The 26,106-nt window shown below is 56.1% G+C and overlaps 7 protein-coding genes across 7 annotated transcripts; 2 read left to right on the forward strand and 5 right to left on the reverse strand.

Annotated features, from left to right (window-relative positions):
- Positions 1 to 2,040: 2,040 nt before the first annotated feature.
- Positions 2,041 to 5,624, reverse strand: STU1 (suppressor of tub2 mutation; the record flags this gene model as incomplete). Its single annotated transcript, XM_071064630.1, has 3 exons — positions 2,041 to 4,927; positions 4,985 to 5,103; positions 5,160 to 5,624. The coding sequence occupies 3 exons, from the start codon at positions 5,622 to 5,624 to the stop codon at positions 2,041 to 2,043; spliced, it is 3,471 nt and encodes a 1,156-aa protein (XP_070920731.1).
- Positions 5,625 to 6,432: 808 nt separating this feature from the next.
- Positions 6,433 to 7,562, forward strand: MFIFM68171_09212 (Peptidase of plants and bacteria-domain-containing protein; the record flags this gene model as incomplete). Its single annotated transcript, XM_071064631.1, has 3 exons — positions 6,433 to 6,843; positions 7,046 to 7,283; positions 7,360 to 7,562. The coding sequence occupies 3 exons, from the start codon at positions 6,433 to 6,435 to the stop codon at positions 7,560 to 7,562; spliced, it is 852 nt and encodes a 283-aa protein (XP_070920732.1).
- A 307-nt stretch (positions 7,563 to 7,869) lies between these two features.
- On the reverse strand, positions 7,870 to 9,051 carry MFIFM68171_09213 (uncharacterized protein; the record flags this gene model as incomplete). Its single annotated transcript, XM_071064632.1, has 1 exon — positions 7,870 to 9,051. One exon carries the CDS (start codon positions 9,049 to 9,051, stop codon positions 7,870 to 7,872), a length of 1,182 nt encoding a protein of 393 aa, XP_070920733.1.
- A 3,663-nt stretch (positions 9,052 to 12,714) lies between these two features.
- Positions 12,715 to 12,997, reverse strand: MFIFM68171_09214 (uncharacterized protein; the record flags this gene model as incomplete). The annotated part of the gene is made up of 2 exons (XM_071064633.1): positions 12,715 to 12,817; positions 12,879 to 12,997. The coding sequence occupies 2 exons, from the start codon at positions 12,995 to 12,997 to the stop codon at positions 12,715 to 12,717; spliced, it is 222 nt and encodes a 73-aa protein (XP_070920734.1).
- A 3,959-nt stretch (positions 12,998 to 16,956) lies between these two features.
- Positions 16,957 to 18,418, reverse strand: IDH2 (NAD-dependent isocitrate dehydrogenase; the record flags this gene model as incomplete). Its single annotated transcript, XM_071064634.1, has 5 exons — positions 16,957 to 17,748; positions 17,809 to 17,931; positions 17,987 to 18,073; positions 18,208 to 18,270; positions 18,332 to 18,418. 5 exons carry the CDS (start codon positions 18,416 to 18,418, stop codon positions 16,957 to 16,959), a joined length of 1,152 nt encoding a protein of 383 aa, XP_070920735.1.
- A 569-nt stretch (positions 18,419 to 18,987) lies between these two features.
- SEC5 (Exocyst complex component S5) lies at positions 18,988 to 22,272 on the forward strand (the record flags this gene model as incomplete). The annotated part of the gene is made up of 3 exons (XM_071064635.1): positions 18,988 to 19,312; positions 19,381 to 21,476; positions 21,538 to 22,272. 3 exons carry the CDS (start codon positions 18,988 to 18,990, stop codon positions 22,270 to 22,272), a joined length of 3,156 nt encoding a protein of 1,051 aa, XP_070920736.1.
- Positions 22,273 to 22,873: 601 nt separating this feature from the next.
- MFIFM68171_09217 (Zn(2)-C6 fungal-type domain-containing protein) lies at positions 22,874 to 25,309 on the reverse strand (the record flags this gene model as incomplete). The annotated part of the gene is made up of 4 exons (XM_071064636.1): positions 22,874 to 22,980; positions 23,039 to 24,628; positions 24,695 to 25,134; positions 25,215 to 25,309. 4 exons carry the CDS (start codon positions 25,307 to 25,309, stop codon positions 22,874 to 22,876), a joined length of 2,232 nt encoding a protein of 743 aa, XP_070920737.1.
- Between the last annotated feature and the right edge of the window lie 797 nt (positions 25,310 to 26,106).

The raw sequence follows: 26,106 nt of genomic DNA on the forward strand, positions 1-26,106 counted from the left end.
GGCTAAGGGGACCGCAGTCCCCTTTAAGTATGTAGAAGACCATTCAATTTCTAGTCTAGAGTGCTGTATACCAGCCCTCAGGACAACCGGAGGTGACTCACAGTACCCAAACCTGCCGCCTCCCGTGAGCGTTAATTAAGGTACAGACACAACTGGGGCACAACAAGTTACACAGCCCCGCCTCTTCGGCAACTGCATGTTTCATGTCCTACCACCTCTCGGTCGTCGAAACATCAGCGACATTACCTGGATCCCCAATGGCCCTCCCTCCCAACACCAACGGTCGGTGGCCCGAACGAGCAGATCTTCAGCAGCCCTTCATCTCTCCGGCGGAGACCGTGTGGTCTGGAACCCACTGGACGGATCAGCGTTTGGGCGGGCTTGCAGTGATCACCGATAGCGACATCCGCTGCTTGGCGTTTCAGACTAGGCCCCCTGTCCTGTCCCTGCTTTGCCCTTGGGGCAATGTGTCGCGACCCGCCCCGCAGGCCCGTTCTGTAGACGTGTACTGTACACACTAACTAGTGTATACCAACGACACAGCACCCAGCATGGGAGGTCGGCCATGGCGGCCCACTGGCTCCCCTTCTCGGCCTCTCCTTTTCTTGCTGCTCACTGCCGCTTGTGCATGCGGCTGGAGCACAGACAATGCTTACCCGCGGGCCGGTATTGGGAAGCGCCCAGGCACAGCAAGTGTCAGGGGAAACGTGGGCGGCACATTCTCCACAAAATCCGTGCAAGATCCGGCCCGTTGGTGCTGTGCTGTGCTGTGATATTAACATAAACCTGTGATACTCGCTTACCCTTTAAATAGTCTAGTGCCATGCGGCATCGGGGAGCTGCGAGGCAGGGCCCTTCCCCGCGCTCAGGATCGCAAGCATGGCCTCGTTTGGCGAGCTTTCCTATTTCAAGCTTTGCGTCCCAGAGTCGGCGCAGCAAGTCCAGATGGGTAATTGGATAGCACAAACAGATACATGCAGAACGAGTGCCCTGACTACAGGTCTGGAATAGATTTCCCATAGCGAGCTTTCCGGTCTGAACCGCCGCGCTGGGTCTAGGGTTGGCATCCCATAGCGAAAGCTGTAGGGGGACCCACTACTGTGCGATTTCTTGCGCGGACCACACTTCGACGCCGTTCATCTAATTATCGAGGAACGCCGCACGCATCCTAGTGCGGGAGTAATATACGAGCACGTCGTCGTTGGTGTCGAGAAGAATGGCTGTCACTAACCAGGCTATCAAGGGATGCCGCGGTATCTGCACAATGTTGCGATCTCTCAGACACTCATTCAAACAGAAAAAGTACGGAACGGCTATCTGAATCTCTTAGGGTTGCAATCCGAGAGCAGAGGCCCATTGATCTTCCTGCAAAGACGATCAGTAAGACAGCGTAGTACTTGGACCTGTCATCAGATTTTGGGGTCTAGGTCGCAATCACAATCACAATCGTGGGGTGTATGCGTCACTGGAACCTTCCGAGTCGCGGACAGAGAAGCCCCTGATCGATGATTAATCAACCGGCGGCATCCCCACAACCAACCGATACTCGACGCCGCAATCGTCTTACATCAATTCAAGAAGGAGAAGGGCTGTGATATTTAGTTGTTATAACAAGCAATGCCAAAGTAAGAACCTAAGTATACAGACAACACAATGACCGGCAACTTTAGAGTCTCATAACCGCGGATGATCGACTTACTAATCCTGGTCAGCCGATACATCAGGGTCATTCGCTGCGGATGAAAAACATCGACAAGAAACCTGATCTTCCCGCCAAAAACAAACATAGCCCGGACGCCCAACCTGTACAGAATCCATGATGGCATAACCTCGCCCCACCAGGAATACCCTCATCCGAGACGCCGCGCTATGTTTCCCTGTTTTGCTCTTTCCCCCTTCCCCTTTTCTTTTTCTGAGCTCGTAAGCCATAGAACACTACGTTGTAACCTAGAGTGGACCTGTACCGACTAGTCGCCGGGCAAGAGAAAAGTGGAAAGGAAAAAAAGAAAAAAGAAAAAAAAAGAGCCCACAGCCGTCCCCTCAAGCAGCCTGCCCAACAACCCCCATCTCTCTCTGCCTCTTAACAATATAATACGTGATCAAACTCTTCGGGTCTTCCTTCACGCCTTTGACAGCCTCCCAAAACCTCGCATCCCCCACCCTGGCATGTATTGCCACGCACAGTAACACGGCGTCCATCCTGACCGCCGACTCCAAACTCTCAAGACACCTCGCTGCCAGCGCCGCCAGCGCCGCAAGTTCCCCCTCGGCAGGGACATAGCCCGCGGGCCCCCCCTTAGACTCCATCATCTCCTTGAGGACATGCAACCCCATACTTAATGACCTCCCCTCCGCACCACCACCGCCATCACCACCACCACCACCACCACCACCACCACCGCTAATACCACCGCTAACACCAGCAACACCGTTACTCGTCCCAACACCACCATCGACATCCATCGCCCCCAACATCCTGGTCAGCACCATGACAATCTCGCTCGCGTCCCCAAGCGCAACCAGCTCCCCCGCCAACAGCTCCAGCCCGCTAACCATGTGCGTGCGCCCCTCATAAGTAGCCCTCGCACGCACGAGGCTCTCCAGTCCGCGCGAGACGTGCGGGCGGAAGTTGTCGCGCATCTTTTTGAGCAGCAGCTTGATGGTTGCTAGGATCTGCGCCTTCACGTCCTGCGACTTCTCGGGGGACACGTGGGACAGGGGCGACTCGAGAAACTCAAACAGGCCCAGCAGGAGCGCGTCAAACTTGTCGTCCGGAATCAACGACGTCGCTTTGCTATCCCGTATGATGCCCTGCAGTTTGCGGAAGCCGTGGACGTCGAGGGACTTCTGCTGGACTTTGGAGATGCCGCTGTCCAACAAGCGGGAGTTCTGCTTGGTGCGGTCGGGGGAATAGGGGACCTCATTGGCATCGCCGTTGCGATGGGCTTGGCTGGCTTGTTGCAGTGTCGCAGCGTCCTCGTTGATGGGCTTGTCTTCCAGAACGGGACCGGTAAAGGTTGGCCGGGGTGTAGCTTGGTCATCGGCTGTGAATGGGTCCTCGTACACCTCCAAGGATCGGGGGGGGCTGGCCGGCGCAGCGAAGACAGGCTGTGCAGGTTGCAGAGAGCCCGCCGGGCTTTGCGACGTCAAGGAAGGAGGCGGTGCCGTTGCCGAGACCGTGGCCGGAACAACCGGAGCGGCTGGAGCAGCCGACGCGGGCCTTGCAATCCGTGACGGCGTGTTAGAGGGACTTGGCACCGCCGACGAGGTCTCAGCTGGACTAGACGGCCGTTTCTCATGCGGCGTACTCTGGACCACATGCAGCGTCGGCACGACCAGGGTGAAATCCTCATCCGCCTTTGAGGGGCTGCTTGAGGCAGGGGCAACAGGGGGCTGCACAATTCTTGACGGAGTGGCGCGGGGGGATGCAAACGATTTTGGCGTTCCCACCCGCGTTGGCGTCGGAAGCTGTGGTTCGTTCGCAGGCGCCACTTGGCGGGCCGTCTTAGGGACCGTCCGTTTTGGCGATGCGGTGATGGACTTGGGCGTGACTGCCTTCGGTTTGCGGTTTTCGGGGGGGCTGGACTGCTCTACTGAGGGCTGATCATGGCCTCTTACCGAATACGGCCCAGCAGTCGCTGGTCTAGCAGCCATCTCTGGTCTTCTCCGTCCAGGTCTCACAGGAGCGCCAGAAAGTCCGCCCGTGGAACCAATGACTGACTCCGGCCTCGTACGTACTGAGGATGTTATGGTGCTCGAGGCTTGGGATGAGCTTGAAACTGTCCTGACCGGCGAAAAGTGTGACATGGCCGAGCCTGGCCGGGCTGGGAGAGCCTTGGATGTCATCGCTTTCTTTTGGGCGAGCATGGCATCCCGCACACTCGGCTTCGAAGTCCCCATGGTGCTCCTGGATAGGCCTTGGCCAGGACGTGCTCCCCCTTCAGGCTTTTTAGTGGGGGGGTTGGGGTTGTGGGGGTCATTTTGCAGCAGTTTCGCCGCCGTTGAATCGAGACCGCTCATGATAGCCTCCGCCTTTGCCGGCCATATACCCGCAAAAGTCCAGTAAGTTGGCCGCATCTTCTCCCTCACACCGGGATTTGCATCACCAAGCCCTTTCTTGATGCATTTCTCGATCATGTCTAGGCCACCAGTATGCTCCACATGGTTCTTGTGATGAGCTTCCTTGTTTAGCAGCGTCTTCAACCACCCGGAAGCGTAGAGCCGCGGCTGGACGTTCTTGTCTTGGCAGGCGAGCCAGATGTGCTGCATGATCCGCGCGTTGTACGTGACCCTCGAGATGATGGTATCCACAGTGACGTTTGCCTGCTGCGAGCTGATCTTCTTGGTCGCGGCCGTGAGCTTGATGAACGTCTGCATGAGCAGCTCCACCATAGGATCCATCGCTGGACCGTATGCTCTGGCAATGTCTTGGACAAGGCTGCAACCCTCCTTGGAGAGACTGGTTCTGAGCGAGACAACGGCCTTGATGATTCCGTCCAGGAGCGCCCTAAGCCCATTGAGGAAGTGCTCGCCGAAATCGGTCGCAGCATTGCCAGCGATAAGCCTCCGCAGCTTGGTTATGCTCTCCTCCCGCTTCATCCAGTTCTGCTCCGTCTCCCTGCCGTCAAAGTGAAGATGCATTTCCCTCAATATCTCTTCGAGCTCGCGCTGCGTATTGACATATGTTGGCTCTACCTGGTCAGGGCGACTATCCAGCATCGGTGTGACTGGACGCTCGACGAGGGAGGATACGCTCGCGGCAAGGGTTGGGCGGATCGCCGGAGGCTCATCTAAGCTGTCACTCTGCGAGGCCGGGGCGGAACTCGTGGGGTTGAGCTCCTTGACAATTGCCTGTTCGATCGCAGGCCGGACTTTGAAGTTTTTTAATTGTCTCTTGAGGTCAGACTTGGCTGCGTTCGGGGCGTTCCTGTAGACATGTCAGCCCGCGTTCCACAGAAGATGCCGCGGATGTGGGAGAAGTTACCTGAATAAGCCGATGACTGTGGTCTTGGCTGCCTCGCGTACCATGCCGTCCGCATCCTCAAGCAACTCCATCAGGGTCGGGACATAGGCTCGGAACTGCAGGCCGTGTTCCTGGTGCATCTAGGGGACGGGGTTAGCAGATCCACATATGAATCAACGACGGCGCATATGCGCACCTGGAGAAGCCAGTGCAAGCTGGCCTCCTTTGCCCTCGGATTCTTGCCAGCCATGGCCGTGTTGCGCACAAAGCGCTCGACATCCTGAGGGGCGACCTTGTATAGCGTGATCAGACATTGGAGAGCCAGTTGACGGAATTTTTCTTTCTGGTCGCCCAGCTTCTCAGTGACAAGTGGCAACGTCCGGGGCGCCTCCTTTGCCAAATACTTGGGTTCCTGTCGCGATAAGCGCGTGAGCAGGTGATTGAGAGCCGAGAAGCCGGCATTGACGAGCACGGCATGCTGCGAGCTGGAAGCCGTGCGCAGCGCTTCGAAGAGCGGGAGAATGCAAGGTTCGGGAACGTTCTGCTGCTTGATGCCCGACTTGATTAATGTGACCTGTTGGACTTTGGCATCGATCGAGGCATCGGTGCGCAGGATCGCAATGAGGTCAGCGACCTGTTTGTCCGTGATCTTTTCCGCCATTTCCTCTCAAAAAGAGGATGTTGGCGGTGTCGGCGTCAAAACCGATGCAGTGTGCAGGCAGACTGTCTGTTTCTCGGCGTGGTCGTCGACCGCAGAAACAGGAAGAAAGAAAACAAAACAAATCACTGCTGATGCCGCAATCGGGTCTCGAGCGCTCGGCTTGAAAAATCCAGGCGTCCGTCGCACGCGCAATATCCCCTAAAAAGAGCGCACGGTCACTTTGGATGGTTAAGTAGTGTAAGCGACCGCGAAATCGGTGGGATGTACAGGAGGTACCTAGTGATAATGGTGATGATCGTGGGCGAGGATTAGCCCCGGGGCAAAGTTGATTCACCCATGCCACATCTGGGATGTGGTGTTGATTAGCAATCGCGGGACCCTCCGTAACCCCTGTCAAAGGGGGCAAGGGGGGCATCAACGTACCAACGAGGTACCCACGGGGCAGTGGGGGCGATCCAAGGGTAACTTTACCCCACCTTGGTACAGTTCGGTACTTCATGGTCCCTTTTGTTGGTTGTTGCCCCGCCGTCGGAACTTGCTACCACCGACAAAAACCCATCTCGGTCACGAGTCTCTGGGAGTTTAAGATGCGTGAACTTGGACCGGCCATTTCTTGTTGAAGAACCAGTTTCAATCTTGTCTTGACACGAGTGCTGCCAGGACCCGACTCAAGGTTCCACATTGTTGTTCGATTACATAAATACGTGCCTCCGGGATCGATCACCTCGAGTCATACACCACTCTCATTATCAAGAAAAGACAACAGTTTACTTGGACAGTCTCGATACCGCTCATCACATCTCGCGCCATGACTATTCGCGAGCAGACCAGCCGCGCCACTAACTCCCCGGCCGTGCCAAGTAGCGACGACTCCGCCGCCTCCACCGCGTCCCCCGTCCCGCTACGGAGCCGGGACTCAGGATCGGAGCCAGCATTATTAGACGCAGCCGCTGAAGTAGAGGGTGGAAATGGAGGCGGAAATGGAGTAGATCGCAGCTTTTCAAAGCCAAAGCTCCGCCTCGACATCCGCGACCTCGGCCACCCCGGCGCAGCCAAGTTCCTAGGCACGGTCAACGCCGGCACCGTCCTCTCCGCCGCCGTAGAAAATGTCTTGAGATTGCTGTACCGATCGCCGTCAGACCAGCACACAACAGTGCCGCCGACGCGGTCTGTGACACTCGTACTTCGTGACATGGACGGGGTTGCGTACACGACAGGGGTAGGAAGCTTGTCTTATTTGTCTCGTGGCATCCGATCTCATATCTCCATCCTCTCCATTAACTTCTACTATGACTCTTTACTCCCCTCGATGGGACAATCATGGACCGGCTCTCTTCTATACCCTACCTCTAACCCTCCACGACCCTTTAACCAATTCTAGTCTTTACTAACATTCCATCCCCTTCCCTCTCACGGAAAAGACGGAGCTCGACGAAGATCACAAAGAAATTCACTTCTCCCTCAACTACATCAACTCCATCAAACCACCCTCACGTCTCACGGCCGAGATTACCGGTGTCCTTACCCACGAGTTGGTGCACTGCTATCAGTGGGATGCCAAGGGCAGCTGCCCCGGCGGCCTGATCGAGGGCATTGCCGACTGGGTGCGGCTTAACTGCGACCTTAGCCCGCCTCACTGGAAGCGGGAGACGGAAGGTGGTATGTTGTCGTTTGTCCCGATTCTACAGAACTTTTTACTGATAATCCCGCTCTTTCGTTGGGATACCCAATCCAGACTGGGACAGAGGATACCAGCACACCGCGTACTTTCTGCAGTATCTCGAGCTGCGCTTCGGCGAGGGCACCATCCGCCGGCTCAACGACAAGCTGCGGTCGCACAAGTACAAGGCCGAGTCTTTTTGGCCCGAGCTGCTGGGAAAGCCGGTCGAGCGGCTGTACGGTGACTACGTCGACAAGTTGAAAGACGACTGCGCTTAGCAGGACAGGCCACTTATGCCGGATAAGAAGAGGGTTTTATTTCGTTTATGCTTTATTTCTTCATGACTACGGCTCCTCTCAAGGGTGGCTAGTTAGTCTCATGGCCGGCGTAAGAATAGGAGATGATGATGATTCGCCTTAATATACCAAGTAATCAAAGTCCTATGTACCGATACGTGTTCCTTTCACCCTACCAACCCTATCCCAGTGTCCGATAACGCCATGACCTAGATGGAATGCCCAAGGGGAGGTTATGTGGTATCTTGATCACAACCGGCAAAAACAGAGAAGAATTAATCCAAACATCCTACGCATGCACCGCGCTCTCGCTCTCGCTGATGACACTCCCTACCTCGGACCAGGAATTTGGGGTGGGAATCCCATCATCAGTCTCGCTCATCACGTCGTACTCATCCCCTCTCGACGAGACAGTGTCATTTACAACATCCACCACCGAGACCGAATCCGTAGGCGTCAGCTGGCCCTCGCTGATCATCTCGGGCTCCGAGAGTGGCGCCGGTGGGGAGACCGGCAGAGGCGAGTAAAATCCGGGGTTAGACCCCTGGGCCCAAGCCTGGATTGAAGCATACGCGTCGGCGCGATCGTCTTGGCCTGCAGTCATATACTCGTCTTCGGCGAGGTCACGCTCGAGGGTGGTGCTGCGAGATCGTGGTGTCATGACGCCCCCTTGCCGATGCTGTTCCTCGTCCGCCGCCGTGGCATACTCGCTGTGCACGCTCGACTGAGAGTGCGAATCGAAATCAAAGAGAACTTCTGGCACCACCGGCTTTGATTGCGGGGAAAGGGTGGCATGGGACCGAGCAAGCTCGGGGGAGTGCATCCGAGGCGTGGCGTTGTAGATGTCCGACATGATCTCGTCGCGGCCGCGGGGTTGGAGATTCGCTTGTAGCTCCTCAACGAAGCGCGGCCGCTCGTCAAGCTCGATGCCATGCTCGTCACTAAAGGGGTTGGCGATCACAGACGCGTCGAGGCCTCTGACCCCTTCCAAGTTGCCACGGCGCCTCAACACGTTGGTCGAGTCGGGGTTCCAAGTGCTAGCTCCGGTGTTGTAGACAAATGTCCCGTGCTCGCCGGCACCGTCGGGTTTCAGGAAGTCGTCAAAAGACGAGCCGCGATGGGGTGAGCCCTGCTGTTGCGTCTCTTGATGTTCTCGCTGCTTTTGTTGTTCGCGAAGCGCATTCCAGTAAATGAGCTCTTCTCGCTGCCTCCTTCTCGTTTCATCGTCGGCATCAACTTCCTGGGACTGATAGAAACCCTCGGCGTCTTCGGGGCGATTGAAGCGAGGTTCTCGTCTGTTCGGGTCGACATTGTCACCGAGCGAATGGAGAGCGATCGCGATGCGTCTGCGGAGGTCTTCGGCCATCCGACGGACTTCTGGGCTTTCGTATATGGCAATGGCCGCAGCCACCGCTACCGATGCGGCGATAATGCCGACTGAGGCGATTGCAGCGTGGTTAATGGGTGGCATTGCTCACGAGAGGTGGGGCAAGATCCACGAAAGATGTGGAAAATGGACAAGGCACGGAGCTCGATGTTGTAGGTAGGCTGCGCTGCGAATTGCGGGGACGGACAGGAGTTATTGAAAAGCATGAAGGGAGCAGAGAGTGGGACGACGGAAGCTAAAAACCCAACGAGCCTGATTATCGCGGCATCTAGAGAGGCCGATATTATTGAGAGGGATTGCGTGTCACCCGCGGGGCGTCGCCACCACGTCCTCGGCGGCCGCCTTGATTCGTAACGATTTTGCGGGGAGGGGCAGGCAGGGGTGCGGAAACACAAGCGACAAGCAAGCAACAAATGCACTCACCTTTCGCCGCGACAGGCACCGGCATTTTGGGCCCTGAACCGACTTGCTCTCCTGGTTCGCTGGCGGACAGACGACTTGCGAAGTCGTTGATGGTGGAGCGGGGAAGCGTGTAGGAAGAGAGCAGCGGCAGGCGGTGGACCGGGTTTTTAACGCTCGAATCCGTATGTACCTATTCCGCCTGAAGGAACTAGATGCAGCTTACGTAGGGTGCCAGCACGTAAGGCGGACCGGCTGATAGCGCCTCATTTTCCATGCCTACTGAACATGGAAAGCTTGGCAATTTGCATCTGGCCTCGGAACGATCGGCCCTGCGTACTTGCACAGAAACAAAGTTGGCGGAAAATCTCCGCCCAGCTTGTTTTGGTGGCGGCAGAAGCCTAAGGTAGACACTGTTACTGTACATACATTTCTCCCACGACGCGAGGGACGCCGGCCAGTGGTTCGTCCCAACCGCGGTGATAAACTGGCCCAGGAAAAAAAAAACAATACAAAGAAGGCCGATGACCGGTGTGCAGCCTGGTCCCATTATGATCATCATCCAGCTTAAGCCCCGTTCAACACCTGGCAAACAGGACCCCACTGGTGTTTATTTCACCGGCCGCTTCTCGGCCTGACCCTAACCTAGTCCCGTCAGGCTAACCAGACGCTCCAAATTGGCAGACTCCCTCCGGGCTCTGTTTTGACTATTCCGGATAGCCAGGCCAAGCAGAGCAAACAGCGTATACGTCGCATCATTCCCGGCGTTGTGAAGCTCGGCCTTGTTATACGGACAGCCAATCTCCCTCAGTGTCCCCTGGAGGGTATTGCTGGAATCAGAGGCGCGACCGTCTGGGCCATTTCGGATTCGGCCAAGAACGGTCAGGGACATGTGATATGTGTCATAGACTCCAACTACAGGCGCCGCCTTGAAAACGTTGAGGCCCAATCGTTCGAGAACCCTTAGGTCATGCTTCACCGAATGGCCGACAAGGATGATCTTACGAAAGCGAGTGCTGCGGGAAGAAGCGCTGGCGTGTTCATGACGAAGAGACTGAGTGATAATCGAAGGAAGCTCATCGTGGCTGACTTGAGTCGTGGGCGCGAACCTGCAGGCCCGAACGGTTTCCAGCGGCTGTGTTGTATAATGCTGGGTTGTGATAAGCTCATGCAATCCAACTTCTGGCCCAGTTCCGTGGCGGAGATGCTTGGTGTCGAGGACAGCAATGCCAAATTCCCTAACACGCGGCCGAGCGTTGGGAGACCTGGACGTTGCGATCTTAAGCCTTTCCTCGTGCGATACCTCTAGGTCGATCGAAACGAACAGGAGGTCCCTTCGTTGGAGGCGATCCGTGTATTGTCGCAAGCCCAGAATGCCCTCCAAGTGCTTCAGCCCACCGAAGGGACGGACGCGGATGGGAGCGAATTTGGGTAAGCGTCCCGTCATTGCAGCGCGATCCGTCGGGCTTCCGGGGCTGCTGGCCAGGTCTGAAGTAAATTGAAGCTTTTGCCAAGACATATGAAGAACTCGATCCCTCCTAATCGACCGTAAGTTGCTGGTAAATAGACTTGCTCATTATCTGGTCATTTTTGCTCGTTCTAGCAACCGCACAGACCGCTCTTGGTGCCCCTGGTTAAGAGGGTTAGGGTCAGACCTGGTTCGCCCGGATTGCCCCTCCATTCCTCTCCGTGTACGCTGTTTAGATGCTGTAGATCTTTAATATTCTCGCTATTCTCAGCGTGGTTTTGCGTCGTGTAATATGTCAATCTTTAATGTTAGAGGAGGTACATAAGGAAATCCAACCCGACATGTTGCTGTTCCTCCTTGGTACATATCCAAGGCAAGTCGAGAGCCGGTGTCCACGAAAGGACCAAACCTGATGCGTCGGTTTAAGCTTTAGCCGGGTCGGCCCAACTTAAAGAAGCATGTTGGTACAACCTAAGGGAAGGCAAAAGGGGAACCTTCAATTGGCACGGATACTTCAACGCCACGTCTCGACAGATGGGTGCTTTGGCACAAGCGTTACTCGACATGGCGACGAAAGATGCTGGCGGCAAACGAGTGTACGCGAGTAAGGTCAAAATCTGTGCCTGGCGGAAATCATTGCATGGAAGGTAAACTCGGATGTTTTCAATTGCGGCTGTGGGCAACAGGGATGTATGTCCCTCCATCCCCGCTCGAAGTATGTAAGGTACTTTAGTATTTCATGATCTTTCAACATCCTCATCAACCCCTTGCGTAAAGCAAAATACGACTCTAAGTGTATCCGTTGGTTCGCAACTGCCAAAACCTCCCTTCCAGCATTCCCTAACCGCACCGATAACCCCAAACTCGGCATGTCTGTAAGTTGCCACTTTGCCCGCCCTAGAAATCGTACAAAGGAAGATGTGCTCCTACCCAAGCCGTCGACCGTCAACAAACTTCCATTGGCAGGAAACCCAAAGACCAAAACCCCTGAGGGGAAAGATGCGGCATTCATGATTCGAGAACCCGCCAACATAATCCCCCATACTCCCGAATCCCCGCGCCTCAAACCCTTCCAAACCAACCATTTGCCTTACATACTCCACACGCGCATGAGTGGCACCTGCAGGGTGCTAACAGCATGCCGGGAGTCGACCGAGCACAAGAAACTACTACTTCCGCGGCACCACCGGCATCCCGCATGCGACTTTTGCTTCGTTCGAAATCGGACGAACGCCTCTCGCCACCCACTACCCAGGCTTTGCCCATTCTCCGGACCGAAACAAGCTTTTTATTTCGGGGCTTTCATCGATGCAGCCACCTACCACACCATCGGACTTCCCACGTCCCAGACTTACACATGTCTTGCTCTAGGATGCTATTTGGCATAGGTTTATTTGTTTGCCTTGGTAACTTTTGTGCGTATGTGTGTGTTGTGTGTGTCCTAAAAAAAGAAGAAAGAAAAATAATTTCATATCAGAAAACGCCGTAAAAAGATAAACTTCACACATTCCGTTAGGTATTCGTCTCCCGCTTTGCTCCATCCAACACCTCCGATGTAAGGAACAGGGCCTCAAAGAGACAGCAAGTCCCAAGAAGTCCCCCCGATGATCTGAACGCAAAAAAGAAGGTCTCTACTGAGCGAACCCGCCGCTAGCTCCACTCCGCCGTCAATCGCTGGAGTCATAGGACGTTCGTTGCCCCGGCTCGGGGTTGATGATTGTTGGTATTAAACCCCGAGACTGAGGTGCCGAAGTGCCGCGTCGCATCCCGGCTAGAGAGCCGGTCTTGCTCATGCATTTCCAGACGCCAAAGGAGAGGGAAAGAGATCCAGTAATCGAACCCCCTCTCCCCCTCCTTAGTGTTTGGGCAAGGGCTAGTCCTTAGTGGGCGGTGGTGGAAGAGCTCGACGAAGACGACGACATTGTCGACTCTGTCGACGAGACAGACGAGGACGAATCGGCCCGGACGGCCTTTTTCCTCTCGCTAAAAATGTTATTTTAGTATCATGGGGGTGCATAGGGGATTGGGAGGCTGCGCGTCTTACTGTGTGGCCCGGTCGAGCAGCGTGCATTGCCACTTGGCATTGCCAGCCTTGATGTGGAACTTGACGCTTCCAGCCTCGAGGGCGGCCTTGATGCGGGTTTCTTCAGCAGAGGATGGCATCTTGAACAAGGTTATACGGTGTGAGAGGTGAGTGTGAGAGGGGTGGTAGAGCTCGTCTTCAAAGCATACGAAGTCGAAGTAAAGCTCAAGAGAGGACGGTAGCGGAGGGATGGCAATGACGGGGGAAAGCGTCCACGGTGGGAAGAAGGGGGTTGGCGGAAGGAGTTATATAGACGGGGCTTGCAGGAAGGCTCACTCGAGTCTCCGTCCCAGCCCGCCCGTGGAACACGAACACAGTTTCTGGAAAGGAAGGTCGGGTGTGGGCCGGCCCCGAGGTAGGGTTCTAATTGCATCAGGGAGAGCGTGCCCTAATCGAGAATGAGCCATTTGCGATCCCGCGCTCACACGCGGAACCCCGGTATCCTTGTTTGGGCGTTGCAGCTCCCGTCTGATCGGAGCGACCCCAACTTTTCGGCGGTTTTGTGCTTGGGCCAACTTAGATGCCCTGTCTGTCAACGGGGGATATCGGACCTTTGGGCCCGTCCGAGAAGTGGGTGGGTTGGTTGCAGCCCGCTTGGACAGAACCCGGACTAACTTGATAGAGAATCGAGAAAAATTATTCCCCGTTATTACATACCGTAGCAGCGTTGCCCCAGGTCAGGCCGCTGCTCGGTTTTCGGGTACCTGTATGTAGGACCTCGATATCAGGCACTGGCCCGAGCTGGCGGGTTCCGAGGACCAGGAACCGCATTCCACTCTAAGAACATTTCCGGAGCAGTGATGGAAGGCTGTTAGCGGGACTCTCGGGAACGCTCAGGATAGAATTTCCCCAAGGCTTCTGTCGGCTCCGGATGATCATTTTGTTCCAGAACGCCCAACTTCAACGAATAGCCGGAGCCGTCCAATCCGCGGCCACAGACCCGTGCTCATTCTTGATAGTTAGAGGGTGACAGGGGGAGTTGCCATCCAATTCGCCATAGGGCTTGGCATTCGGTGGACAGAATCGACTACGAGCCGCGGCCCCCTGTAAAGCCGGCCCAGCCACTGCAGGAGGATCGACGGTCTATGTATGTATGCGGAACACAGTGTGACCAACGGCAGCGGCGAATTAACTGAGTGAATTTACTTTCTTTTGGCGCACAAAGTTGACACTGCGGTGGCGGTCGTAGATCCCGTCTGCTCTGATTGTGTGCGTGATGAATTACCCAAACCTGACGTGGAACCCCCAAATTATTTTTCTGGCGCACTTGACCAAGTTTGACCTAGCGGCTTGTGTTCCCTGGCCATTTGTGTGAAGGGTTTTGTCCAATAATCGCGCCCCTCGCATCTCGGTTTGGTAATAAGCGGCGGTGAGGTGTCAGTTTAACCCACCGGGCGTGGGACTGTCGTCTTTGTTACTCTCACCACCTTCAATTCGGGTACCCCATCAGTTCCGGGGATCGGAAAGATGCTCACTACCTACGACTTCACGCCTTTTTACACACGGTTATACTGATGCATACGTAGTACACGGCAGCGCCATATTAACTTGGCACGGCAAGTCCTGCTCAAAGCGGAACTTTGCCCCAAGTTGTTAAAACCGAGGGGATGCACTGCAGTGGGTAAGCTGCTTGGCTTATACGACATCTCGGCTTCTTTCACCAATGCGAACCGCCCAAGGCGATCGAGCCCGAGAGCAAACCGGCCGCCTGTTGGTGGGCGCACACATCCCGCGGGAGGCAGAACACGTGTAACATCTTCTCAAGGCCTGTTCTGTCTCTTCTCTCTGGATCATCATGCCAGCTATTCCCGTTGATGCAGACACTTCCATACTCTTTCAAGCCCTAACCCACGTGTCTTCGCCCGGTGCCCTAGCTGGACCGTCATGCTTCCTGCGAGAAAACCGCCGAGGCCGATGCCGAGACCTACCATCTTGATGTAGGGGCAGGCGGCATGGACTTTGTCCCGGCATCATCCCGGATTTCGAGGAATTGCCTATCGTGGCCGACAGAGGCGGCGAGACCGCGATGTAAGTGCACAAAGACGCGCTTGAGCTCTCGCATCTCACAAATTGCCCGGCAAATTGGGCAAGATAGATCATTTGCGCCATCCCGCGGCGGGAAGTCGGGGTCTCTCCCGCCCGACTGGATACACCGGGGCAAGAGGGAAGATGGAATGTGGTGTCGCATATCCTGGTCTTGCGCGATCGCGACGACGAAAATTGGCTCCCCCAACTGCTTCCGGGATCCACCATCTGGAGAGTCTCCAGTGCCCGTCTGTCCATATCGAGTCTGCCTACTGTAGTAAGATTGCGCGTGCAAATCCGGCTTCCTTTCAGCCGCTTTGCGTCCAAGGATGGACATTACCATTGTGTCAAGTGAGCCGGATAAATCGACCGTGCACTCAGATATTACGACCATATCTAGCCACATAATTATAGCTTTAACCACACATAGCTTGAAGAAAAGAGAAAAAAGCGAAATGGTAAAGACCCGCCTTCCTACTCTCCGTGGGCAAGTTGTAACAAGTATTACAGCAGAATGGAATACCCTTGCATTTAGATACGGTCATACTATCATGTTGGTTTCAAACTGCGTATTTGGTGGTAGGAGGCTCGCGTTCGCTCCGACACTAGCGACGCTGCGAGCCGGTCGGTGCAAGACCCATCATCTCTAATGGGCCATCTGCTCCGCGATCAAACAAAGGGTAGGTACAGGTGCTTGTTTCTACCTTATCCGAAAAGGTGTGTTCACAACGCGGTTGTCACGGCCGAGCCGCAGGTTCAAATATGGTCGGTACGAGAAGGACGATATTACCGCGTTGTAATAGGTCAGCTGAAGGCCTGCCAGACCTATCACAGCTCCTGCCGGAATTTGATGCTGCGACTCGAGGTTGGTGCATGGCACCGGGCCAGATTCTCTTGGAAACTGCAGCCAGATACTGACGCTGCTGCACGATGCGAGGCAAGTCCGGGGTGGAAATGAAGAAGATGCCTAATTGGGCGGGAAATATGCTTACAGCGTCATATCAGGAGATCGTCCGCAGTTCTCCGGTTGACATGAGGAAGGAAGAAAAACCTTTGACAGCTTAGGTTCCTCGTGTCCCCTCCATCTTTCCTCATGCGTCTTCGGCCCGGCCTTGTGGGCAACGTAGGGGAAGGCGTGCGTTGGGTGGGGTTGGTTTAATAGGTGCTTCTGCAGACGCGTAAGGTATCACTGTAACAACGCCAGCGGGACTGGATGATTTGTCCGATCTAGCGGCTTGTCTGGTACATCGAGCGTAGGTAGATTCGTAGAATGCCTTTGGTGAACTAGGCCTGATGTGGGATTCCAATCCGGTCAAACGCTCATAGGCCTACCATTCCCAGCCCGGTGCTACCGCGACCGCTTGGCCTTCCTCTCTCCTAGGCTGCCGGGACTTTGACCGCTCGCTGTCACAGCCGGCATACGCATGCAATGCTTGGCTGTCACCTTCATGTAAATCGGTGCTGATTAAACCGCGGTGCCTGATGAGATGTCGTATCTGACGAATTGGCTTCGATAAAAAAAGAGTATCCAATGCTTAGTTGGGGATGCGATGGAAATAGCAAGGTGGCTGCCTATTTATGTGCTTCTTACATTGCACTAACGGGGGTCGGTACGACTTGTTCGTTGGCGGAGCGAAAAATTCCTCATTGTTTTTTATCGAATATTCAGCAATAGCGTGCTTCAGATTCCCGCTTCGCCTTGATCGGTCGGCGGCGGCACTCATCGACGGCTTGTGTTACAGCCGGAAAATGAGCCGAGACCGGGGGACTTCGGCAGTGTGTGCTGTGACGGCACGGGGGAGACATTTCGCAGCGAGCTTTGTGTGTGTATGTACAGACCTCCATGCTTGCCCTCCAGCATCATCCGCGGAAAGTATGGGTTACCAGTAGGAACCCAATGGACGGAGTACCACGATCCGGAGTTAAGAAGGTCATTACAATCGTCATCGTTACCAAACAGCCAGGACACTATCGAAAGTCGGCTGCAATACTAGTACAGTCTAAGGTATTGGTATCATAGCTTCTCGATGATGGCCGCCGCGAACTCATGCGTCTTTGCCTTTCCGCCCAGATCACCAGTCAGAGCCTTGCCCTCCGCCAAGGTGGCGAAGGCAGCCTTCTCAATCCGGTCGGCATACTCGCCCAGGCCCATGTGCCTTAACATCATCATGGAGCTGAGAAGCAGGGCGGTAGGGTTGGCGAGCCCCTTGCCAGCGATATCGGGGGCCGAGCCGTGAACAGCCTCGAAGATGGAGCACTCGTTGCCGATGTTGCCAGAAGGGGTGAGGCCCAGTCCGCCAATAAGACCAGCGCACATGTCGGACAGAATGTCGCCGTAGAGGTTGGGCATGACAAGAACCTTGTCGTTGTAGGGGAGCGGGTCCGTTGTCATTTTCAGGCAAGTGTTATCGAGCAGCTCGGCATCGAATTCGATATCGGGGAACTCCTTGGCTACCTGACGACCCACGCTGAGAAACAGACCGTCGCTCATCTTCATGATGGTGGCCTTGTGCACAACGCGGACCTTCTTGCGGCCAATGGCACGGGCGTGCTGGAAGGCATATCTCAGCACACGCTCGCTGGCTTCGCGTGTGATGAGCTTGATGCTCTGTACAACACCGTCCACCACCACGTGCTCAATACCCGAGTACTCGCCCTCGGTATTCTCGCGGATCAAGACCGTGTCGACATTGTCGTAAGGGGTTTTGTAGCCGGCAACCGATCGGCAGGGACGCAGGTTGGCGAAAAGATTGAATGTACGACGGAGCGTAAGGTTAAGAGAGACGTGGCCCTTGCCAATGGGTGTCTGTCATCGTGGTCAATCAACCATACGCCAGTCCAAAGGGCCGAGGGTCGAGGCACATACCGCGAGGGGGCCCTTAAGAGCAATCTTATTCTTCCTGATGCTCTCAATAGCCGCATCCGGGATTGCTGTCTTGCCGTCCTTGATAATGGGGTCGACATTGATGGGCTCCCAAGCGATGGGAGTCTGTCGCCCGTTAGCATGGGGAGGGCAACCGGGCGAGCGGAAGCTAATGACAGACCTTGGCGGCGGCGAAGATGTCCTTGACGGCGACGGCAATCTCGGGACCAATCCCATCGCCCTCAATAAGACTGACGGTGTAGCGGCCCTATGAACGCGTTTTAGTTGCACTGTTTGTGCTGTGAAGCTATCGCAGTACTGCTGTGTTTGAGTGATTTTCAGAGCGAAAGGAGGTGTTTGCGGCGGTTGGTTGCATGCGATCGGAAGTCGGTCGTCGCTTACCTGCGCATCCTTCTGTCCATTGAACTTGGCGACAGCATCCTGCGACGAGTAGAGCCTCTGGTTCTACAAACCGAAGGTGTCAGCCAGCGTTTATTTACCCAGGCCGGCGAGGGTGTTGTCGCACCTGCAGCGAGAGAGTGACAGCCGCGCGGGGAGCTGCACGCCAGCATTGCCGCTGCACCGGAGCAGCGATTGAGCGGAGGGCCAACATAGTCGATTAGGATATCCGCCAAAAAAATGTCCTGTTAAATAGTATGGTATGGTGTGGACAAAGGAACGGAAAGAATGTCGAGATGTAGCACCAGTATGAAGAAGAAAAACACAATTCGATTACACTGCAACCAACTGAACCCACAGCTGATGCAAGTTTTGGCTACGGCACAACAGGATGGACCGTGCGCTAGCTACAGGGGTCACGCATCGGTGGCAACAAGACCGAGCATGGTGCTGGGGGCATCCATTACGTAGTGTAGATGAAAAACTCGATGCAGCTCACCGCCCCAAAAATCCGGCAGAAAGATCCGGCAACAAAGCCATCGCCGGTGGGTTTCTCATGCCTGCGCCGATGACAGCCGGACCTTGCCGTTCCTGCTGCATTTCACCAGGAAGCGCCAAGCCACGCGAATGTGAGACCCTTTCCCACAGATCTGCCCAACCCCACTTGACCCCTGTCCGGCCAACCTCCATTCACTGGGGGAGCTTCGCAATGCCAGGACAGTAGCCAAGGGCGTGCCGAAAAATCGAGTTCATCAGCCTTGCCGACTGCGGCAATCAAACACCATGGCGGACCTGGAGCGGACGGTGCTCGACTTCTACCAAATCTCGACACTCAATCCGGCCCAATGGCCCGCCGAGAAGAACAACGACAGCGACGCTTCCGACGATGAAACCATCAAGAAGAAGGCGAACAGGAGAAAGTCGAGGTATCAGGCTCTGGAGAGAGCTGTGAGTACCAGGAGCAGCATCGTACCCGGGTCCGAGAACTCGGGCAGCGGAGTCGGCAATCTGGTCCAGAAGGATGAACCGGACCCCCTAGGCACGACTGACAGCGTTGTGAGGACGCTGAAGCACCTGGGAGTCCCGTTGCAGGATGACCTGAGGCTTCGTACGTCTGCCTTGGATGACTCTCTTGGCGGAGCCGGCCTTCGTGGCTAACACATACATGTGGAATAGGCAATCGGTTCCTCCTCTCGTCTACCACCTTCTCGCCCGCACTGTTCTTGTCGCAGATGCACGCGACGGCAGACACGCAATCGCTGATCAACGGGCTCGAGGTGCTTTCCCAGTCCATTGACCAAAAATCCGCTTCCCTCAAGGTTCTCGTCGAATCCAATTTCGAGCGCTTCGTGCGCGCAAAAGCCACCATCGACAATGTCTACAAGGAGATGAAATATCGCGGCGCCGATCCCACGCCTCCCCGTGCTAGAGCCCACTCTCGTCACGCTAGCAGGAATAGCTTCCGAAGTGGTAGCGGCCCGGGCCCAATCGCCAACCCGCTTTCGCCCGCGACGGATCCCCGCAAGAAGAACGCACTGATAAAGGAGAGCGAGTACGGGGTTCTGGGTGTCAAGGCGCCGTTGCTCGACGTCTCGGCGAAGGCTGAGGATGTCTGGGGGCCGGCGCTCGGTGGGCGTGAGAAAGAGGAGCATCTCAAGACGGTAGCATCCACACTCGATCAATACAAGGAGTATGTCGAGGCAAGCGCTGCAATCGCTGACAGCATCAGGCGCAAGGACCACGAGACCCTGGTCGAGGAATACACGAAAGCGAGGAGGTTTGCCGACGAGGCCAAGCAACTTGCCCAAGAGGTCGCATCCTCGCAGCCCACCGACGACCAGCTACACCGTATTCTTCTGGCGGCACGCATGTGGCATGATATTGAGGAGCAGATCCAGGTCCTCAAGCGCGACATATGGAGGAGACTCATTTCTCCCTATAACATGACCAAAGCGGAGACGCCGGGCCAGGCCGAGGACGAACAGCACATGGAACTTATCACTCTTTTACTGGAGTTGGGCGTTGAGGATAACCCCGTTTGGGTTTGGCTGTTGAGTCGCTACGACTATCTGAAGAGCAAAATCACGTCTACGGCCGAGCGGTCGAAGGTGGAAATTGAAATCTTGCGGCGCCGACTTGCGAATGCCGAAAAGCCCAGTCCCCAGACGATCGCATCCCATATGCGGGCACTTGGGCGGCAGTCAATCGAGACGAGGGCTAAGACGTTTGATACGCCTGATGTGGTGGAGCTCTGGGAGATGAATGTTGCCTTTGTTAGCAACCTTCTCTCTCCTCAGGGCATATTGGGCCAAGTGCTTGAGTTCTGGCAGACTGTTCAGGGCTTCATTGATGGAAAGACGCAGAGGAGTTTGCCGGTTGGCTACAACGGGGAATCTAGAGACCACCATCGGCTCTCTCAGCAGGGAACCGTAGATCTCCAGAAAGGCACGGTCGAGTTGGTCAGCATGATCCGAGAAAGCGTCCTCATGTTCTTTGCTGGGCCTCCACCGGAGGACGTCTCACTCTTGTTCTCCCCTTTGCCACAAACCCCAAGCACTCCTGGAACTGCGTCCATCTCTGGTTCTCTGACACCAAGAGATCCTCGCTTTAACCTTGATCCAAACAACCCGCCGCCCCCATCCCCCAAGAGAGGAGAGGCGTGGGAGAAATTCGCTTTCTGGCCACCTTGGTCAAATTCTCTCAGTGGGGTGCACTATCTCTCCAAGATGCTGGCTCTAGTCGGGGCTGGCGCCTCGGATATGGCTTCCATCTCCCCAGTCGGTCAGGGAGACGCGGCTGAGGTAGAGCGGGTGAAGACCTTGGTTGGCATTGCAAGGGAAAGATGCGTGACGGCGCTCTGTGCCGCATGGAACCGGGATGCGGAAAACATCAAATACGTTGAGGACTGGAACCGCTCGCCAGACAGCAAGGATGTGACCAAGATGCCGACCAGCTTTGCCGCGTTCGAGGGGGCGCTGCTCGGCGGGATGCAGAAGATCCTTTACATCTCGGAAGCAATGTCGAAGCCGGGAGCTGGGGATATTGTCCTTCCTCCACCGACAAAGCTGCTGCAGATGGTGCGCAGCCAATACGTAACCACTCTCTACAAAGCCCTCAGCGGCATGGTGGAGAACGCCGAGCGGTTTCCCAAGAAAACGGACGACGACTGGACCGTGGATAGCGATGGCTACGTCCTTGTGAACAACGCACCGACAGATCCGCACATTTCAGCGAGTGCAGTTGGCGGCGCCACAATTGATGCGGCTGATAGGGTAAGCCACCGGGGATCCCCTTTTCTCCCCTAACTCCCGAGACGTACTAACACAACCGCAGAACGTCCGTATGCTCCTAACACTCAGCAACCTCCAAGCCCTCCGTTCCACCGTAGTCCCCAGCCTCAACACGCAATTTGAAAACGCATTCTCGGTAAAACTCACCGACGAGACTAAAACAATCCGCGACGTCCTCGGCCAGATCGACGCCCGCCTCTTCCAGTCCTATACCCGCCCCTCGATCGAAAACCTCCGTCGCATCATCCGCGCCGGCGTGTCCTCACCGGACTGGGTGCCACCGCAAGGCGCCAAACCCCGCGAGGTCCGCCCCTACGTCTACGAGGCACTCCTCAGCCTGGTGCTCGTGCACACGCAAGTTTCGACCACGGCCTCCTCCCTCACCACGCAGGTGCTCTCGTACCTCCTCGAGCAGGCCTCGCGGGAGCTGCTGGACGCCTTCAAGACGCGGCCGCGGTACAATCTCGAGGCGCTCATGCAGGCCACGCTCGACGTCGAGTTCGTCGCGCAGACGCTGAGCCACTACACGACGGACCGCGCGTCGGAGCTGCAGAGCGCCATCTACCAGGAGCTCGACGGCCGCACCGACAACGACGCGCGCGCCCGCCTGCAGGCCGAGCTGCCCGAGATGCGCGCCGTGCTCAAGCGGCTGCGTGAGGCGAGCCGGAGCGAGTTTGCGTGCTTCAGGAAGCCCAAGAGGTCTGCTGCTGCTGCGGCGGCGGCGGCGGCTGGTGGTGTTGGGGGGCAGGCGGTGGTGGTGCCTGGAGAAGACGGATAAGGGTAGGGAGTACAATAGGTGTGATTGCTAGAGCGTGATTTTGTAAGACTTGCATGTTTATCAAGATGCTCTTTATAGGCGAGGAGTGACAGTGGAATGTCTTTTTCCTTCGGCAGCTAGAAGGTGTGATTTTGTCTAGCTACTCAGTATCCGCTACAATTGGGGGTATTTTGTCTAATTATGAATTGAGTAAAACACAAGGTATCCCCATTCCGCCGTCCATCACCCGAGAGACCGACGAGAACCCCCCTCCCCCCCTCCCCCCCCCCCCCCCTTTTTTTTTTCCCCCTTTTTCTTTTCATGTCAAGCAACTCGGAACCAAACAGCTTCTACGACCTCGGTCGCAGTATTATTCCATTACTTTTCAAGGCCAGGCGGCCATGAACTCCTCTGAGACGCCGTGAAAACCTCATAATCGTACATGGCATATTCAGTCATGGGCTATGAGCCATCGCTTCGCAAAATCCTGGAAAGATCTCTCTCCGAGATAAGATTAAGGAGAGAAAGAACGTAAAGGAAAATGAAGGCAGAGGGTTGATTGTCTTTAGCGTGTCGCCACAAGTGGGTCGCAGTCTGACGCCAGACAAGACCCGAGGTCTGTCTAATCGGAGTTGGGGAGAAGGAGGGTCGAGCAGAAGAGGAGCTCAAACGACCTGGAATCGGTGGGAGAGAAGGCGGGCCGTTCCTGCTTCGCCTTGACCTGGGCGACTGTAGAAGATCGGTGAGTTAAGAGATTCAGTGGATGTCGGTGCTGACGAGAACTCACAATCGAGGTCGATTGCCTCAAAATACTCGCGCATCCCAGGGTTGTCCTCCTCGGTGACCAGCTTGCCGTCCGCCTCGCGTCGCGCCGTCCGCGGGAGAGCCTTGCGAATACCCAGGAGCATGTGCAACAGGTTGGCGATGACATAGCCTTGCTGTGCGAAGCTCACCGGCTCCTTCTCGAGCGGCCATAGGTTGCGCAGGTTTTCTTGTTCCCACGCTTTGAAAGCCCAGCTGGATTTTTCGACGCAGTTCAGGAGTATCAGAACGGCAAAGTACATGTTGAAATCGATCTTGACTTTGCTGTCTTGGAGGACGCGCTGCATCCCGGTAAGGAGAGCCTTGCTGGTGGCCGCCGCCTTCCTCTCGGCCGCAGCGGCGAGCTGCAGGCAGACGGTGTTGAAGAGCTCCCCATCCGTATCTTCCTTGATTGACCTTGCAGGAGCGTCGTCGGCCCAGGTTTTGGCGTTGATCGTCCATTGGCGCTCCCGGTCCAGTATCTCGACGAGACCCCAGAGTTCGAGCGACTTCTTGAGCAGCTCGTCATTCGTCTTTCCGGCGACATCAACAGCGGTCTGCAGCGTAACCTGCATGAAGTGAGAGGGCTCCCGCCTGATCAATTCCGGTAGCACCTCGCGCATATACGTCTCGACTCTGGCAGGCACGTCCTGGTTATCATTGTCCAGCATGATGATGGGATAACTCGAGGGCCTATCGTCCATGATGCTCGAATCGACCAGCTTCCCCTCGGCGTCGCGATCGGGATCGCGCTGCAGTACCTGGAGCTGGAGGCGGGACGCGCATTCTGGGAAATGACATGCTTCAACCAGGACTCCGTGGTTGCCGAGAGTCATGGTTTGCTTCAGAGAGTTGACTCTGGCTTGGGCGAGCACGATTTGCACCCCGGCGGAGTATAAATCAAGCTGCTCCGAGAACTTGGTGCGGACGCAGCCTGAGCGCCACACCCGGGGAGACAGGACCTTCCGGCAAGTATCACAGGGTGAGCCCTGAGAGCACGTCTTCCTGAGCACTCGACATCGAATACACGCGCCGATCTTCCGGACCTCTTGAACCTCCTTTCTCCTTGTTGCGTTGAACCGCGCCCGCGAATGGCGGGACTTGGCGCCATTGGACCCCGCCGTTTCTAGACGGAAACCGCCTTTAGCAAGAGGGGTCGTTGGTGTAACAGGGGCGACGGCGCTGTTGTTGGGTACGGTGGCCTGGAATGAGTCGGTTGCATAGGTAAGTTCCCCCCAAGGCTGGGGTGCATTTGAGGTCGGGATGGCGGGGGTGGCTGGGACCGCAGCAGGCTCCTCGGCGATGTCCATGTCGGCCATGGGAAGACTGTTAGTCGCAGCGGCAACGGCAGCGGCAGCTGCAGCGCTGGCGGTAGCGGCGTCAGCAGCCGCTGCGGCTTCCTCGCCGAGAATCTCGGGGTCGAGATACTCGGGATGGAGGCGGGCCGTCGCAGCGGCAGCCATTGATAAGTTTGCAGAGTCCGCGTTGGTGCTGTTGGCGTCATCGGCGCGCAGGATCTCTTGAAGACGCTCTTCGGCGGTCAAAGTCCGATCTCCCTCTGGTGATGATGGCTCGGCTAGATACCGGTTAGCTGACCGACGTCTTCTCTTTAGTGTTATCTTTCACCGCTTCTTGCACTTGCCCTTTGCTGTCTTTGAAGTGCCGTTCTCCTGGTCCGTCGGCGGGTTCTCGAGGGTGAATTGTTCTTGGAGATCAAAGCGGTCGGTAGGCTGCGAGCCGGGCGGCGCGGGCGCGGGAGGGGCGGTGCCGTTGGGCTGGCCGCGGTCGTCGTTCTTCTCGTTCAGATCAATTTGTCGCGACACTTCGGCGAGGACTCCGAGAGCTGTCCAGTCGCGCTGTATCATGGGCAGATCGACCGGGGAACCATTGGCTTGGGCGCGGGCCTGGGCCTGGGCCTGAGCCTGGGCTTGCTGGCTCTGCTGGAACCTCTGGGAAGCATGGCTCATGCCCGACAAGGTCAACAGGGCATTGACTCGCTCGGCCTCGCTGATGGCGGGGCATTTTTTGGTGAGGTGGCTTGTCAAGCTGTCGAGTCGGCCGCGGGGGAAGTGCTCTCCGCACCTGTTTCAGATAATTCCGTTAGCGAACGACTGGTTATTCGATTCTGCAAGAGAATCGCGAGAAAAAGAGCGGTGGCTCACGATCTACATGTGTGGGGGTAGCGATTGCTCTGGTCTTGCAGCTTCGGACCCCGTTCAAAATACTGCAGAATGAGCGCATTCGGCCGTCTCCCCATTGTAGTGATCAAAATGATATGCGGCGCATCGACAGGCGAAAGCTGTGCTTGTTGCGGTGAGGTTGTTGCTGGCGCTGGCGAGGGGTCGTAACGATGTGAAAATACTGCCGGCTTAAAAATGTTGGCGGTCAATCCATGTCGCTGTCTGGACCTTGCTAGCGCAAAAAGATCTAGTGCATCACGTGAAGGAGCAAGCTGTCAGGTGGAGACCCCGTCCGCGGCCGTTGCTTGGCGTAACCAAGCGAGAACCTTTGCTGCCAACCTCTGGACCGCTTTTGCCCGAGAGTTGAGGACGGTGTGAATCAATCAATATGGGGTAATAGCTCCCAGAGTCTCTCACGCCGCTTACAGGTAGTTGTGTTTCTACTTCAGCTTCTCCCCCGATGGGTACGCTCCGACGTTGCTGTGCCGGTCATCGCCATGTATTCGCAGTTTCCAACACGGCAGGAAATGGCGCGGCACTGTATGTACTGGACAGTACCGTGCCTCCCCAGCACCCTGGTCTTTCGCAGCTGCAAGTTCCAACTCCCAGGGCAGCGGGTCACCCGACACAGCCGCATTCTGGCCCCGTAATATGATGGAAAGGGACAGCCCTTGTTGCCGCAAGCATGTGGCAGCATGGCAGCACTGCATCACTGCATCACTGCATCACTGCATCACTGCATCACTGCATCACTGCATCACTGCATCACTGCATCACTGCTCAGCCGCTGAGTTCACGACGGCGGCAACCTCGTGCGGATAAGCTTTTCACGACCCTTGGCCCTGTCGTTTCAGGTCCAATTCCCAATCCACCC

This window comes from Madurella fahalii (assembly GCF_045866475.1).
Source record: "Madurella fahalii IFM 68171 DNA, scaffold_5, whole genome shotgun sequence".
Lineage (NCBI taxonomy): Eukaryota > Fungi > Ascomycota > Sordariomycetes > Sordariales > Madurella > Madurella fahalii.